This window comes from Periplaneta americana, chromosome 17 (genome assembly GCF_040183065.1).
Source record: "Periplaneta americana isolate PAMFEO1 chromosome 17, P.americana_PAMFEO1_priV1, whole genome shotgun sequence".
In the NCBI taxonomy this organism is placed as follows: Eukaryota; Metazoa; Arthropoda; class Insecta; order Blattodea; family Blattidae; genus Periplaneta; species Periplaneta americana.
The window spans coordinates 11,409,720-11,428,855 of record NC_091133.1 but is presented as its reverse complement, the minus strand read 5'-3'; the positions used below and the strand labels follow the sequence as shown (position 1 = coordinate 11,428,855).

Here is a 19,136-nt window from a genome sequence, read left to right as displayed (position 1 = left end):
AAATAATATAGCTTATATGTAGGCCTAATAATTATAAACAATGCTTCCTTCCAATGCTGATCGCTTAACTCAGCCATAGACTATCTAGTGTTAACATCAAATTAAATGATAGTAATTACAGCATATTGTGGTGTAGCCTATAAAAATAGTAATAATCGATTTAAGAGGGAAGGGGTATTCTTTGGTACTGGTTTAGCCCTGCATATTTCATAACATTATTAACTATATATTGTTAAAGTACATAGTAATTACCGTAATATGTATATTATATTATATATGAAAACTTAATACATAAATAAATAATACTGTAAACGAGACAATATCACAGGCTGCAAACTAGATAATTCTTGTTTTTGTATATTTATACGAATATGTAGGTTTAAAATAAACAAGACTATCTTTATTTAGGTTTATTTAGGATAGGATTACTTATATATTGTGATCAGGCTATATGCACAAATTTTCCACTATACAGGAAAACTTCAAGTCAAGTATAACAAACCTCCGACAACATATTATTATAATTATGAACGCCAAATTCTCTTTTTATTTTATTTATTTTTTAGTGTTTAGTCCCTTATTTCCCATTGTTCTTTAGATTTATCATCGGTAAAGTATCAGTGAACGGATAAATAATGTTATACGCTCAGTATAAATAATATTCACGACAAATATATAAAAACAGAAGAGAAAAACTATTAGTTAACGAATCACAATATTGACGACCGATAGCATTATGACTGCATGGACTACGTATTCTAGTTACATTGGCTTTGTCTGGCTATATGCTCCGGATGCAGAATTCTATTCAACAGAAAGGTGAACTTTATCTTATCTCTTCGCTTCGCCCACATGACAACTATAATTAGCTGACTGCCATCTCCAACACTTGTGAAGGTCTTTATGGTCTTTTGCTGTTGGCAGTAGAAATGATCGATATGGACAGACCAGACCGATTCAGAGTTCGTGTATATCGTGATTGCGTTGGTCATTGTGCCATCTGTTGACGATTTATTGAACTACTCATATTTCTGACTCCAAAAGGTATATGATGTGAGACACGATCGTGCTATCGTAGCGAGTAGTCCATTAGTACGTTGTGTAGACTCATAGTTAAGAATCTATTACAACGGTATATTAAACTAGTGCTCTATTCTCAAAAGTTTATTTTCATTAAAGTGTAATCACTATCATAAATACATAATTACTAAGTGTTTCACTATTAATTCGTATTAGTGTGGTTTTTCTGGACACCGACCCCAGCGCCAAACATGGATAACGTAATGGCTGACACTCACAACAAGGATTGAAAGAAACAAACAAGATCTACACAGATTTTCAGGAAAATTCAGCAATGGAGAACTCACTCTTCCTGTCGAGGCCAATCTGAATTCAGGTAACATGACATACTCTTGCTGTGGTAGATAATGCATTGGAACATATGGTTCAAGCAACTCCAGAACCTGGAACATTTATATCATCGGCTGGACAACTCTACACTATTCAAGCTTATAAAAGAAATCATCCTAACGATGGAAATGACTACCAAACACCGAAAAAGATGGCAACACAACGAACCCAACCTAATTTCACAATTACTACATCAAACCAATATGAATCACTAACAGAAACAACACCAAATACACCAGAATCACTTAGCAAAGCTTCTGACCAACCGACTACTGCTTCAACAAAGAAAACAAATATAAATCAACCAGGTCCATCTCGAGTTAAGGCCAAATCAAGTCAATCAACAACCACCACAGGCAAACCGTCTCCTATTGTACTCGTAACAAAAGTGCCTACAAAAGAACTTCACACTACCTTGGGAAATTTTATACAAAACATTGAGTTTCAGTACACAAGACAATGTTTGAAAATATTCACAAATACTCAACAGCACTACACAGCGATCATTCAAATACTAAACGACAAAAATTACCAGTACTTTACATACGGTCAACAAGACAAACAGATCCACGAAGTCATGTTAAGGGGTTTACCCCCAACAATAGAGTCAGACGAAATTAAAGATGAGTTACTTGCACTGAACTATCCCATTACAAGCATCCGACAGCTTACTAAATCAATCAGAATAGACTCCCAACACGAATTGATCAAACTACCATTATGGGCTAACACTTACAAAAATATAGACAACGTTCCTGATATCAAAGGACTTCGTGGTTTATTACATTATCTATTGGAAAAACAGGACCAATTGAATGCTACCGATGCCAATCATTTGGTCATAAAGCACAGTGGTGTACAGTAACTCCTAGATGTATGAAATGTGCAGGAAACCACTTTTCATACACTTGCACGAAACCAGCCAACATACCAGCGACATGCTGTAATTGCAATCAAGATCATCCCGCAAATTACTCCAAATGTCCCATTAAGGTGAAACTCACCGAAAACCATCTTATCAAAACGAATTCCCAGACTACTAATTCACTTCCAAAAAAAGTGACTTCCCACAACTACCTAAAACACATAAAACATTTGCATGGACACGTCCATTCACAAACCAAAAAAAGGAAGCAACTAGTGATAGATCCACCAGTGAATTACTAGAAGATTTACTCAACATTCTTCAGGTAGTCAACATTAGAGAGTTCTTAAAAAAATTAGCAAATCTGTTTGTCCAACTGAAGATGACACCCAACATCATAGATAAAAGTATAATTATCTGTAACTTTGTCTCTACAATACTTGACAAAATACTACTAACTGAATCTACAGAACAAAAACAACAGCCATAAATAGGATATACTATCATCGCACACAACCACTTAAAATAATGACATGGAATGCTAATGGTGTACAACGTGACAAATATCTTTTACCTACGTTTCTTCAACAACATGACATTGATATACTATTGATCACAGAAACCCATCTAAAGCCCAATCAACGATTTCATATTCCGAAATATATAACATCGTACGGACGGCCCAAATGCACCACATGGAGGAGTAGCTATACTCATAAAATCTGCAATTGTACATATCTATGTCCATTCTCCCAATCTATAATATTTACAGGCTGTGCTTATATCAACCAACTCTGTAAATGAAAGAATAATAATTGGTTCCGTATATGCACCACCCAGTGTACCACTGACCGAACAAGATTTAACTGTCTTGTTAGAACAATATCCGTCGTTTATTATCGGAGGTGATTTCAATGCTAAACATATAAATTGGAACTGCAGATTAAAACTCAACGTGGGAAAACGCTACACAAACATTCCACTGAACATGATTATAATATATAAGGGCCATTAACTCCCACACATTATCCCCCATGCGTCAACTGCCAATCTGATGTCTTAGATATATTCCTATATAAATCTAATGCACCTATAAATTATAAACCACCATAAATGAATTAAACTCTGATCACAATCCGGTGCTAGCAATAGTTGATTTAAAACCACCTGAACTGCCATACAATGAGAGACCACCAACCACTGTCAACTGGAGAAAATAGAAATATCCTTGAAACTTCTGTTCCAGGTAACGTAGAAATCAACACCGAGGAAGAACTAGAAATGGCGTGTAAAACCTTAACTAATACCATCAGATAGGCACATATAACTTCGCAGGGAACAACAGTTAGTCGTTTTTTTATTGGGTTATTTTACGACGCTGTATCAACATCTAGGTCATTTAGCGTCTGAATGAAATGAAGGTGATGATGCCGGTGAAATGAGTCCGGGGTCCAGCACCGAAAGTTACCCAGCATTTGCTCGTATTGGGTTGAGGGAAAACCCCGGAAAAAACCTGAACCAGGTAACTACAGTTAGTCGTAATATATCTTTAGAATGCCCTGAATTAACTGAACTATTAAGAAGAAAATGAAGGCCAAACGGTTAAAAAATAAATTCCACCGAAGATGTGACATAGCACAATTTAATTTCCTAAAGAACTATATTCACAATAAATTATTAGACCTATGTATCGCAACCTTTGAACGAGATATCTCCATTGCTGAAAAAGACAACAAAATTTGGAACATAACTAAACGCCTAATTCATAACAGGAATTCCGATAATAATCCCATACTTGGACCAAATGGGCCGGCTTATTTACCAACAGAAAAAGCTGAAATAATTGCATCTACATATTTTCAACAGTTCCAAACATATCAAGATGATCCAAACTACACACAACAACACGCTCATATCCGACAAACAACAAGACAGTTCTTCCAAACCTATCCAAATGGGTTAATTGTACACACCACACCTTCCGAAACTAGTAGATCTATCAAAAATGCACCACAAAGAAGAGCACCCAGATCCGATAAAATAACTTACCAATGCCTGAGAAATCTACCGAGAAACGCTCTGACTCACCTTACCAAAACATACAATAGTGCACTAAAACTCCAAACATTCCCACAACTATGGAAGACTGCAAATATCATTTCAATTCCCAAACCCAGGGAAAATCCACAACTACCACAAAACAGAAGACCGATCAGTTTGCTCAGCACACTTGGAAAAATCTACGAAGGAGTGATATATAACAGACTATATCCACATCTACAGAGACATATACCCGATGAACAATTTGCATTTATGTCAGGACAAAGCACAATAATGCAACTTCTCTATTTAACCGAAACAATCACCACTGCTTTCAACAACAAACAGTATGCTGCGATGATGTTACTTGATGTTAACAAAGCTTATGACACTGTATGGCATACAGGTCTATACTATAAATTGATTCAAGTTGGAACAAACCCAAAATTAATACACCTTATTAAGTCATACCTTTTCAACTGAAAATTTCAAGTTTTACATCAAGGTGCCTCATCAACAAAGTATAACATATACGCAAGTTTGCCATAAGGATCCAAGCTATCACCTATACTTTATAACTTTTACTCCGGAGATATCCCTACACAGCCGTATATTCACACATTTCAATATGCCAACAATACCGCACTTTTATCAACCGCAGAAAATCTACCATTTGCAATCAATAGACTACAAAACTTCTTAAATAATTACGAAACATGGACCTACAGATGGAAAATTAAAATAAATCCTCTTAAAAGCTCTGCAATCATTTTTCAAAAATGACAAGCCCAACCCAGGACCCGACTCAAATTATTCAATACATACATCAACTGGACTCCTAAAATCAGATATCTGGGAATAACTATGGATAAAACACTAATCTGGAACCAACATGTCACTCAAACAACAGGAAAAGCCATGGGTAGATTTCTTCAATTATATCTACTATTTAAAACTCCAGCATTAAAACATAAAACTAAATTACAAGATACAAGTTATCCAAAACAAAATACTGAGAACCATTCACAGCAGTGGATGGGGAACAAGTACACGACAACTTCATGAGACCTCCAAATAGAATATCTTCCCGAATATATACAAAAAATCACAAATAAACTCTGTCACAAGGCAGCACTCAACAACAACAAACTGATAAATTCTCTTGGCAGATATGATATAAACAGGAAATACAAACATCGCCGACCCAAACAACTACTTTCATAAACTCAGTCCAACAAAATAACATCCACAAAATTTATACTATACTCATTCAGAGCCACCTACCATAGCTGAAACAAATTTATATTCCGTTGGACGCATTCGTGTTGACGGAATTTACATACCATGCGGATACCAAAGATTATAATATTCTACATAATTGAAGAGGAAGGGTTGATATCAACTGAAACTCTAACCAATCAACAAGATAGACGACTTGTGTGAAAGGTATATGAGCGACACATCTGGTATTCTGTGATCTAGGGTATGACATATGTTGGCGGTTAATGTCTCTCTCACAATTTGTCTTCAGTTCTCCGGCTTTTGTTTTTACGGTAAATACTGTAACAGCTATAGAATCAGAATGCTTTCTCTCTCTGTGTGTGAGTGTGAGTTGAGTGTGAGTGTGTTTTTTTTTTACACATGCTAGTAAGTATATTCATAGGGCTGACCTTCCTTGTCAATTTAAGTTTCTTATTATTTTCTTTTTCAGTCATGATGGACGTGTTCAAGATGGAACGTGAGATCGGTTCTCTGGCAATAGGAAGAAGTAATAACACAGATGTTTCTAAAGAAGAGGAGAAACCTTTATCTGAGGTATACTAGCTTCTATTGGGAGTAATTATGAGTTACAATTTTTTTTCTAAACACGCTGTTTATAACAGTATAGCTTATCGTGTGGCGGAAAAAGCATCCTAGAATGACTTTGAGCGCGACAGCCCACACAGGGAGAAGGCCGATCAGCTGACTGCTGGCCTCACGTCTGCATACTTCAGTGCGGCGGCTTGCTTTTACACAAATAGGTACTGCTAATCCTCAGAATTCCATACTTTCTTTCACGCAAAACGTCGGATTGCAAATGCGCAAAATATTTCAACTCCCTAAATTAATAGATCCTTAAATAAAATTAATACATGTACAGCAACTTACCTTTAAAGCACAATGTCCAGTGATTGTCCCGGGATCCTGTTTGTCTACAGTACGATAGTCTGGAACCGAAGAGCAATTTTTTTAATGTATTCCAGTAACGATAATTCATCACTTCGATATTTCCTCCATAGTTCAGTTGCAACACCATGATTATCTTGGTCACGTATGTTTGTTTTTCTGTTACAACGCACTGTATTAAAAGAAAGATACGTTTCACTCTGCAGTTAAACACTTCCGTAAATTCATGTATAGAGGGATGAAGTTTGTAAAATTGTCGTTTCAAATGATGATGGAACGATTCTGCCCCATTTGTTGTTCTGATTTCATCTGTTGGTACACTGGCCCACAATTTAGGAGAGAATTTAGCATTTTCACTTACATAGTTTTTCTGTATATAGTCTGGGAATCTCGTTAACTGATTGTGATTAGGAGCAATGCTAAGCAACTCAACAAACGCATCCCCTACTGTGCATGCAGGTACATATTTTAAAGCCAAACATTTCAGGAACTTGCCTACTTCGGAATTAGGATTGATATATTCAGAGCGAAGTCCCAGGTCGAGCATTTTCCTATACCATGTCTGGCCTAAATGAAAACTGCAGCCTTTAATGGTTACGTTAAGAAACACTTTTTTGACGGCATTATGAGCAGCAACGTCAAAATCTAAAATTATGATTTCACGATTAAAATCATAACTACACAAATCACGAATACGTTTACATATGCATTCGTAAGCTGATACAGTTTTCGATAACAGTAAACAAAAAGCAACTTGGACGTACCCCAATGTAGTGTATGTATGTATAGTATAAACCTGATGAAAGTGATTTGGTGAAACGTAGAATGTTCCATCTGCTAATATTATTACGCGCATCACTACACAGAAACTGCAAATTTTGTTCACAAGTAAAAATTACTGCCTTATTTTCGACGTCTACAAAGCAGAACCTTTCGTCTCGATTTGTTAAAATATTTAAACTGTTTAACTATTCTAATGCCACATTTACATTGCGAGGGTTTCCTCTGGGCTCTATACAATGCTAATCGAAGTTTGACTATCTCCATTCTCTGAATATTAAAAGTATCTGACCTCGATAATTCTGTTTGTATTATTTTACTGGGTTGTAAAGTAATTTCCTCACACACTTTTCTTTTACAATTTTCCCGCAAAATATGGTTTAATAGCCCTAGCGCTTTTATTTTCATGATCATGTAAGTCTCTTATATATTCTATTTCAGTAACTTCTGCATTAGTCTCTAAAATTGCGGTACATTTCTTTTTCTTGCATCTCCACGAAATATTTCCCTTACTCACTTTATGCTGTTTTCTGTATTTGAAATTGTCCTTAACAATGCATTTCATGCCACGATTTGTTACCATTCTTATAAATGACATTTCGCTTTAAATTCACTTCCTATCATAGCCAGCACTTCCTTCCAACAGCAACACTTCCTTTCAACTGTGGTCATGGAGACATCGAACTGATCAGATACAGTAAACATCGAACCCCCGTCTCTGTTCAGGGTCATCAACACCGAACATCAAACACACATTCATTGGTGCCATCTTCACCAGCACGAAATGGGTTAGAATAAATTTGGCATTACTTTATCAGATGAATTGTGCGGAACCGTGAATGTTATTTTTGCGGTATTGAAACATAATTCTTACATATAATTTTCGGTTATTTTGCGCATTAGCTATCCAGCCCTTCAGTGATGGCTCACTGTCGTCCAACCAGTACAGGGGTATCTTATGTTATCGTGATGTTCTCCCCTACCACTATAGCTGGTCGGCGGAGCCAGACTTCGCCACCTGTTGTAGTTACTCAAACTCATCTGAATTCTGGGTGGACTGTGGTATCATATAGTAGTTAAAGTTTCATGACCAAATTTCTACCCCGACAAAGACACATCATCTATTGTGCCTGACAAATTCAGTTGTTAAACTGGAAGAATAGGTTATTTGTCATGGCTTGCTACTAGTTTCATCAACAAGTAGATGTTGCTGCTTAAAATATGGCACTAATTTATTTCTTACCTTGTCATAGCTTTTAGTTACAGATTAAATAGCGTCCACACGATCTTGTCTGCTGTAGTAATATAATGAGAGATGTTAGAGGTCGTACTTAATTGTAGCTCGAATCAATATTTAAGAGAACTACTTTGCTATTTTCTGCCACTGATTACCCTCAGAAGAAACATTTAATACAAGAACTCATTTTGAAATAAATTTTATATTTCCAGGCATACATTTTCTTATAATAACTTAACAGACATTCAGAAATGAAATATATTTGTATGTGGGAATAAAAAAATTAAGTAAGCATGTACTTGAACAAAACCATATCTTATTATATAGCTTTTTATTTACATGCTGCATTGTGAGGCTTTTCATACAAATTATGTCACTACTGACTCTGGAGTGTGTACACATGCATTCGTTGATATCAAGATTTAATAATATCGTAGGGAGACATTACAAATGGGCTCTGATTTTTCGTGAAGAACTATATATGATATGTTTCATAATTATTATGTTTCCTGTGTTGCAGAAAGGAAATATATTAGATCTGCAAGTGACTGGAATAAACACGGAATGTATGGACCACACCTATGCTATAAAAAACGAGATGGCATTTGGTAAAACCCCTGTGCCAATTGACTTCATGGTCATGAAAAGTGGCGCTGAGGTGAGTGCAGTTTATGAAGTGAGTTGGTCGGTAGTTCTCCCTCTGTTATTTACTGACTGATGGAGCTATTACATTCGGGTGACCAGGGGATATGAATTTTGCTCTCATACTGTCCATTTCTTCATCTTACATCTTTCGTGAATTGCAATTTCATCATAGAAACTGCAATGCTGAACGTTGACTAAATTATGTACATTTTGATCATTTCATCACCACTGATATCTTTGCCATGTCTGTTTTTGGTTTAATTGACAGTCCAGTATAGAATGGAGGGCTGCTCTCATTGTCAATTAATCCTGTGGCATGGTTTAGCAAATGCACTTAATTTTAATTTTTAAAAATTAGTTTCTGATCTAAACTCCACATATTAGATGTCTAGTTTTTGGGATTATTATTATAAGTATTATATGATATTCTTATTGAATTTGGTATTCCCAAGAAACTAGTTCGATTAATTAAAATGTGTCTCAGTGAAACATACAGCAGAGTCCGTATAGATCAGTTTCTATCTGATGCTTTTCCAATTCACTGCGGGCTAAAGCAGGGAGATGCACTATCACCTTTACTTTTTAACTTCGCTCTAGAATATGCCATTAGGAAAGTTCAGGATAACAGCCAGGTTTGGAATTGAACGGGTTACATCAGCTTCTTGTCTGTGCAGATGACGTGATAATGTTAGGAAAAAATACACAAACGGTTAGGGAAAACACGGAAATTTTACTTGAAGCAAGTAAAGCGATCGGTTTGGAAGTAAATCCCGAAAAGACAAAGTATATGATTACGTCTCGTGGCCAGAATATTGTACGAAATGGAAATATAAACATTGGAGATTTATTCTTCGAAGAGGTGGAAAAATTCAAATATCTTGGAGCAACAGTAACAAATATAAATGACACTCGGGAGGAAATTAAACGCAGAATAAATATGGGAAATGCGTGTTATTATTCGGTTGAGAAGCTCTTATCATCCAGTCTGCTGTCCAAAAATCTGAAAGTTAGAATTTATAAAACAGTTATATTACCGGTTGTTCTGTATGGTTGTGAAACTTGGACTCTCACTCTGAGAGAAGAACATAGGTTAAGGGTGTTTGAGAATAAGGTGCTTAGGAAAATATTTGGGGATGAAGTTACAGGAGAATGGAGAAAGTTACACAACACAGAACTGCACGCATTGTATTCTTCACCTGACATAATTAGGAACATTAAATCCAGACGTTTGAGATGGGCAGGGCATGTAGCACGTATGGGCGAATCCAGAAATGCATATAGAGTGTTAGTTGGGTGACCGGAGGGAAAAAGACCTTTAGGAAGGCCGAGACGTAGATGGGAGGATAATATTAAAATGGATTTGAGGGAGGTGGGGTATGATGATAGAGACTGGATTAATCTTGCACAGGATAGGGACCGCTGGCGGGCTTATGTGAGGGCGGCAATGAACCTTCGGGTTCCTTAAAAGCCATTTGTAAGTAAGTAAGTAAGTTTTTGGGATATTTTTTGTAACTGTGCTTTAAAATTACAAAACACAAAGACTACTTCATGTTCCTTTTCCATTCTCTTCCATTCTGCATTAGCATCCTCACACTGACTATTACTTGCGAACAAAATGTTAATCATGTTTTCGCTTCCAATACTTTCAATAAACCAACACAGAATATTGTAAACAATAAAATCGTTGTACACGAGGTTTTTCACACAAATTATTTCTCCACTGATTCTGGAGTGTGTACAGATGTGGACAAATTATTAGCAAAATTGGAGATTTTTATTATATATTTTTACAAAATATGATTCTTCAATTTAGACTACAGTTGACATCTTTGCGTATTACCAAATTATTAGAAAAATGGAAGATTTGCATTGTATATTTTTACAAAATTTGACTCTTCAATTTAGACTACAATAGATATTTTTGCATATTTACAAATTATTAGCAAAAGGGAAGATTTTTTGTATATTTTTTTACAAAATTCGACTCTTCACTTTAAACTGCAGTTGACATTTTTGCATATTTACAAATTATTAGCAAAATTGAAGATTTTATTATATATCGTTTACAAAATTTGACTCTTCGATTTAGAATAGCCTATATTTTTGCATATTTATATCTACTGTAATTATAGAAATATGCAAAATTGTCAGCTGTAGTCTAAATTGAAAAATCAAATTTTGTAAATGGAATTATCATAAAAATCGTCAATTTTGTTAATAATTTGTCCACGTCTGTATATGTGCATTCGTTGAACATCAAGACTTGATAATAGTGTGAATAGACATTAAAAATAGTCACTTGTGTTTCGTGAACAACTACATACGATATATTACATAATTATTGAGTTGTGTGTTGCAGGAAGAAAATGAATTAGATCTACACATGACTGAAATAAAGCTGGAATGTATAGACAAAAGCTATGATCTGAAATCAGAGATAACATTTGATGAAACTCCTGTGCCAATTGACTATCCCATCATGAAGAATGAAGTTGAGGTGAGTGCAGTTTCGGAAGTGTGTTGGTCGGTAGTTCTGACTTCGTTATTTACTGGCTGATGTGGTTGCCACAGGCAGGTGACCTTGGGATACGAATGTTGGTCTGATGCAGTCCATTTCTTCATCGCATAAGTTAGTCTTTCGTGAATTTTCTCCACGCAGTTTCTCTGGTAGAGAATGCGATGTTGAACATTCACTAAATCATAGCCATTTCGAATTTTTAATCACCGCTGATAATTTTTACCTCGTCCACTTCTAATTTAATGCTCAGTCCAGTATATGGGCGAGGGGGCTAATCTCAATTACTCTGGTAGATGAGTAAATTTGTATTTTTTGCCTGGTGTAGGAAATACAGTTAATGAGATTTCTTGTAATTTTTCTTTTTAAATTCCTTTGATAATCCACAGGATTGTTGTCTATGTCTTGGGACCAGTTGGTTGTAAATATGCATGTAGTCACTATTCACAAAGACATCTTCAGAGTTCTGTTGCCATCGTTCTCCACTCTACAGCAGCAACTTCACGATTGACTGTTACATGGAGAGGAAGTATTTATTATGTCATCGAGTCCAATCTCCTGCAATCAAGTAGCGGACTGGATTGAGAACAATAATATCCAGCCAGACTTTGGAAAAGTAAAAAGCTAATAAGCCATAAGTGAATTAACTGTACGTAATAGTAGATGGAAGAGTCCCCCTGAATATTCACACCTGAGACAGTTTCTTTCATTGTTTGCACTAAGTGAATTATTTTTCCTCGATTTTCAAATTCTTTTAGAATTTTACAAACCTTCATTTATTTTAATATCACTTATCAGGTTAAGGCAGCAGAAATAGATTCTGTTACATCAAATTACAATTTATTAATAAGCATCACGAATATTTTCGACTTTTTTATGCAAGTCATCTTCAGGTGATATATTACTAACAAACAAGTACAATTGAATGTAGGCAAAAATATAAAGGTACAAAACACATATAAAACACAAGTAAAAGTGTTACCTTGCTTGCTTTTTAAAGGGTTAAATAGCGTACATAGTATTAAAATAACATTCAGATAACAAACACTCCAGTAAATATAGTTATAATGTAAACAGTATGTAAAAATGGCAGGCAATGTGCCGAAGTTGTAAGATTAAAATGTCTACCATGTAATGCCAAGATGAGGAGGCCACAATCTCTGAAAACCTCTACTGCACACAATTTACATTAATGGCTCTCACTGCAGCGAATAGACCGAGAAAAGTTTTCACATCTATTTCCTACAGATTTCCAACATGTTGAACATTATAATGAACAAGCCTTCAGTTTAACATAATTTTTAAACTACTGGTATTTTAATCTTACAACTTCGGCACATTGCCTGCCATTTTTACATACTGTTTACATTATAACTATATTTACTGGAATGTTTGTTATCTGGATGTTATTTTAATACTATGTACGCTATTTAACCCTTTAAAAAGCAAGCAAGGTAAGACTTTTACTTGTGTTTTATATGTGTTTTGTACCTTTATATTTTCGCCTATGTTCATCAATTGTACTTGTTTGTTAGTAATATATCACCTGAAGATGACTTGCATAAAAAAGTCGAAAATATTCGTGATGCTTATTAATAAATTGTAATTTGATGTAACAGAATCTATTTCTGGTGCCTTAACTGGATAAGTGATTGAATGAAAATAAAAACCAACCATTTGATATTATTATTCACAAACTTATCTGAACTCTCAAAATGACGTTTAAATTCATTTATTTTGTTTAGTTGAATGCTTATTGTAAGTCCAGAAATATCTGAAGCTGTTCCAAACGTCCATTACCAATTTTACTATAACAATTTGATGAGTACTACTGAATCCTACTCACCTATGGCCATTCCAGTATATGATTCTAGTGTCTTTCTTATTTACTCTTCCTATTAATTAATTTTTATGCAGTTCTTATTTAAAACAGAATGTTTCTTACGAAATGCCATATTATTTTCTCTTTGTATTTTTTAAATTCGTTTATTTTTTTACTTTTTTCACCGACAATGTTTGAACTGTTTACTAGATTAAGTAGGATTAAAATCATGTCTGCAGCATACAAACTGCCATGCATTGATTCTTCAACTCTTATGGCAGTATAGTGTCATTTTATATAATCTTTTGCAGGCAGAGGAACGTGAGATAAATAAAGTGGAGGAGGAGTTCAAACTGGAAGTAACGGCAGAAGAAGATGAAGTCTTAACAGAACGGTGAGTGAAGTGTGTGAGGTTTTACTTAGTTGTTAGTTTCACTGCTTTATTTAAATAGTAATGACGAAGAATATTAATTTGTAATTAGTTTCAACATGACTGTTGTGAAAATGAGCCTATCTGTAAATCTTCTGTATGTCACTCTATCTGTGTATCTGTCTCTGTCTGTGTCTGTCCATCTATTAGTTTTTCTGTATCTGTGTGTGTTTGTCTGTCTATGTCTACAGCCTTATTTCATGCATACATACGTCCATTCACTCACGCATCCATCAATCTGAATATATAAGTTGATGTATGAAAGCAATTTTTGAGGATATTAACTTCTTTGTAAACGATTTGTTCTCATTTTCCCATTTGCAGTCTCCAGATCTTAAAAGTGGATGACAATAATGTAATCCCTCTATATCTTTACTTTAAGATTTCATTATTTTGACATCATTATATAATGATTCAGTTGCTGGAGCAGGTGGAACTTGTCAGATATTTCTCATGTATTGTCATACTGGACAATGAAGAACTAACTGTCATGGAGAAATCCACACACTAATGAGAGCTGTGTAGAATCTATTAATTCCAAAAATATGTGTATAAAGAACGTAGTTCTGTCAGATTGCAAAATGTTGGCTCAAACAAAAAGTAATACCATAAAATTACTCATATTTCTACACTGTTTAGTGGTGGTAAATCAGTTGCCCCTGAAAGCATCCCCTCACACTGTGAAATTTTTGGCAGTGAAACTGCAGAAATGTTTGCTAGAAAGGATCTCTTATTCATCAGCAAGAAAATGCAGGCCATGTAACTTATTCCTCAATGAACTGGTGCTGGTCGCTATATGTACATTTTGCCAAGTTTCAGAATGAAATGACAATCGCACTAAAATGGAAGTACTTGGAAGTTCTCTCTCTCTCTCTCTCTCTCTCTCTCTCTCTCTCTCTCTCTCTCTAGCTGACATTTTAAATGTCGATTATTACCTGGTAGAAGGGATTTCTTCACACACACCATAGAGAAAGTATTTGTCAGATCAGTAGCTAACTTGTAATTGATTGAATACTTATTCTCATGTCTTTGTAAATTCAGTGGACTTCTAATCCTATTCTGGTTTATTATTTCTATTAACATTTTCCTAAACTTTTCCTTGACTGAGACTTACGATTTTATGGAAAAAAAAAAAAAAAAATATATATATATATATATATATATATATATATATATATATATATATATATATGGAACATATACTGTGCAGTGCAAAAACCAATTACTTGTATTGCATATTATAGAGCTGGGAAATGTGAAAACAGGTATAGACATTGTTTTAAGAAAAAAACTGTATACTGTAAAATCCCTCGTATTTGGCACCCAAATGACTGGCAATATCAAAACAATGGCACTTTTGGCTAGACCAAAAGAAAAAAATAGTCATTCATTCGAAAGGGAAGAGTCAGCCAAAGATGTGAGTGGTTTTCATGGTTCGCACATGCCTCATATTATGTTTACTCTTTACATTGATCACGTGTGAAAACATGGACAGAAAACTCCGTTATGTCCTTCGAGTAGATCGGGTACCATTGGTAAGCTATCACTTAGGCCTTGCAAAAATGCGCAGAGACGATATCTTTAAATTTACCATTTGAACTCGCCCATTTCGAAGGAGTGTTGGATGAATCTAAATAGGGAATTGTGAAATTCTCTGTTCCTACACTGCGTAAAAGTTTCATATGAGTGACAGCATCATGGCTATTACCGCTAAGCGCTGCTGTTGAACAATGGATTCCGTGAAACGCAAGTGAAATGTTCTTACGCTCAAATCATCCAGTGCTACTTCATAGTTGCGACGTTGGCTACACTGCTCTTCATATCACATGGCCGCCATTTAAATTAGTCGTAAGGTTACGAAAACTTTTAGTATTTTTTACGCTATTATAATTACAATAACTGGGAAAATTTCAGCACCTAGGTTATATGCTACACGTTGGATCATCATACTGCCATCATGTTAAAATCTCACTGCGATGTTAAAATCTCGTGTCAAGCGAGATGGCGCATGTCTCATGTGGAGCAAGATGAGGTGTGAGAACACGAGAGAGATAGCTGGATAAAAGGGGTATGGTGGGGGCAGAGGGGAAGGGTGGCATCTGTGTTTTGAAATTTACCCCATCAATTATGAACTGATAAATATAGATTACAGTATTCAGTACTAAAAATAAATGTTGTACGTATTTCAGAACTTTATTTATAAATATCTCTATGATAATTACTACATTTAAACATGGAAAAACAAGTTTGTGCAATATGGCATGTCTTTACATAACCTATGAACGTATTTTTCAATTTTATCCGACAAAATCAGTTATCCGGCACTGGCTTTGTCCTACAGTTGCTGGATACGAGGAATTCTACTGTATACTGTTACACAAAAAGGAAACCGCAAGTCTTTAGTAAAAACTTGGGGACTGAGTACAAAATAAAAACCATAGTCAAAAAGAAATCGGAATATTTAATATATATAATAATCTAAGAAAGTTCCAGATAACCTACGCAAATCTGCAGTTGCTTTTTTTCTTTTTATTTTTGTAGTTTATTTTACGACGCTTTATCAACATCTTAGGTTATTTAGCGTCTGAATGAGATGAAGGTGATAATGCTGGTGAAATGAGTCCGGGGTCCAGCACCGAAAGTTACCCAGCATTTGCTCATATTGGGTTGAGGGAAAACCCCGGAAAAAACCTCAACCAGGTAACTTGCCCCAACCGGGTATCGAACCCCGGCCACCTGGTTTCGCGGCCAGATGCGCTGACCGTTACTCCACACGTTTGGACTCTGCAGTTGCAAAATTCAGGCTATCTATTGTACACGATTGTCTCGCCAATCGCCTCTATATAATTGGTACACTTCCTTCTCAAAACTGTATTCTTTTTAACCTCCACAGTGAAGAAATGTATGAACAACACATAGAAGTCTGTGCAGGAGTTGAAAGAGAAACATCCTTGGTTACAAGATATTGCTAATGACTTCAGTGTCAAACGCAGTGCACCGGAACTAATAACACACTGTATTTTTTAAGTGCTTTAAAACACTTTTGTTTTAACTCTTATCTTTAACAACTACTCCTGATACAGAAATAATTACTCCGTTGCTAAGTTGCGCACCATGTTAACAGTCCTGCTTGCCGGTACCTGTACTCTCTCTTAGCTGCAAGAGTGGTTGGTGGCTGCGGTGCATAAGTACACAGTTAGTTCGAAACTTAGGATTGTTTGTTTCGCAGTACTTACTGAAAACAACACGCTAGTGAGTGGTAGAGTTTGATATATAATTCCGTATTATGTGTGTGTATTTATTTTATTATAAAATGTACAACATATTTTGTTGGAGTGATGGGATGAATTAATTAACTCTTTTCCATATTTATTCGTTTATTTATGGAAGCTGATCCATTTTTGTTCATTATACGATTAGAATACTTTAGGTATATCAGTGCAATTATGAAATCTATTAATAGGCACTCAAACCGCACTACCAGTCCTAGAATCAGCAGTAGCTGATATTCATTATTAGCATGATGATTGGTTATTCACGCTTTCAAGCCACAAACAGGATTGAGAGGCAGAACGTGTATAAAACACATTATGTGTAAGATATTTAAAGTATAACAACATTACGATGTATATAATTCCCAAGAATAGAAGAATCATGTTATGATTGAAGTCATTGATGATTAGAAAGAAAAATTGTAGCACTAAATAGTCCAAAATTTTACTACAGTATTGAAAATGTAACTAGGAGATATTATGCCTTGTTTTTAACAGACAACTGATATATCATATTTCATGTAAATTTTATGAAGTTAAGTCCATAGTTTTGTTAATTAGCAGCATTTTTTTTTCATGCATAAATGTGTAACAACGCCCGGCATAAACAAAATAAATGGTTCACTGGTAATGTACTTAAACTAAATACGGATAAAACCAATACAATTCCGTTTCAGACCCAGTGAAAAACAAATAGCAATACAATATTAAAACTGTATTTCGACACCGGCATCCTTTGTTTCTGCTCCTTCTGTCCTTACTGCTTATACAAGAAAACAATGAGCTGTAGCTTATAAGAAGTAGGCCTATTTCGAAGACAAACGATTAATCAAATATATGGTTCACTAGTAATAAAGTTAAACTAAATATGGATAAAACCGCTACAATTCCGTTTCAAACCTAGTAATAGCAATCAATTATTAAAACTGTATTTCGACACTCGCATCCAAAATAACGCAAAACTCTGGGGTAGGTCGTATTGTTGTTAGTATTTTGACTGGAAGGACATGAAAGAACATAATTGAGCACCCACGTGCAATAATGGGGTAAGTATGAATATATTTCGTAACTACTTACCCCATTATTGTACGTGGGTGCTCAATTATACACTAATAATTATCTGTGGTGCCACAGCCCTTGAAAGGCTCAGACAGACCAGCCGGTTGTTGGCCTCACGTTCACATTTCGATAATAATTATACTTTACTGTAACAAAAAAACTGAAAGCGTGTTTTGTCATGTTTCACCCACGTTACAAGCTTGGAGGTAAAGGTTGTTTACTACAGATAGGGCCTACTTTCATTCTAGTATAGTAAATAGTTTTGCAACGTGTAGAGACTGGGAAAACAATTTAATAAAATCATCCGAATCATACTCGTTCATTTTATAGGCAATCTTGCAGGTCGCATTTAAAAGAGCCTAGGAATATTAACATTTTCTTCAGTATATTTGCTAGGACTTCTTGTCATACTACATGACAATTTTGCTTAGGTTATTCTTTTAAGCATTCCTTCTAGGAATAGCTCAAGTGTTTTAAATTTAGCGTACATAAGGTTAGATTAAGTTCCTAGCACGTATTTGACGAAATACTATGTTTTTCCACTTCAGTTTAACTGATTTATGCAAACGAAATTAAGACAGCTGACGATTCTAATGTCAGTTATCACCACGCCCACTTTGTTTCGGGCGTATAAGTTCATTACCGACGGTTGTTCAATTTTCTTCAAACATGGCGGCGCAATGACCACTCTATATCTTTCTCTTTCTAACTCGTTGTTACTTACATATAGGAGTACACAGGCTTTTAATGTACTGAAATCTATAGATACTTATTTTTATCTTGTAACGTTCCTTTGCAGATTTAATCAACTGAAATAAAGGGGATTGCATACAATCTGTGAAGGATAGCAATATTTTAACAAGATAAGTGTAGGTCTTTTTGAAAAATTAAATTA

General features: G+C 35.2%; 1 protein-coding gene across 4 annotated transcripts in view; it reads left to right on the top strand.

Annotated features, from left to right (window-relative positions):
- LOC138692778 (DNA ligase 1-like) overlaps nucleotides 1-19,136 on the top strand; it is a 64,811-nt gene that overhangs the window by 11,518 nt on the left and 34,157 nt on the right. For 3 of the 4 annotated variants that reach the window (XM_069815979.1, XM_069815978.1, XM_069815977.1), the window contains exons 2-5: nucleotides 6,027-6,130; nucleotides 9,019-9,156; nucleotides 11,503-11,640; nucleotides 13,792-13,874. In XM_069815979.1, the coding sequence (XP_069672080.1) occupies nucleotides 6,029-6,130; nucleotides 9,019-9,156; nucleotides 11,503-11,640; nucleotides 13,792-13,874 (461 nt within the window). In that variant the 5' untranslated portion in view covers nucleotides 6,027-6,028. Of the gene's footprint in view, nucleotides 1-6,026; nucleotides 6,131-9,018; nucleotides 9,157-11,502; nucleotides 11,641-13,791; nucleotides 13,875-19,040; nucleotides 19,111-19,136 lie in introns of all 4 variants that reach the window. The other variant, XR_011330128.1, reaches the window with a different exon arrangement.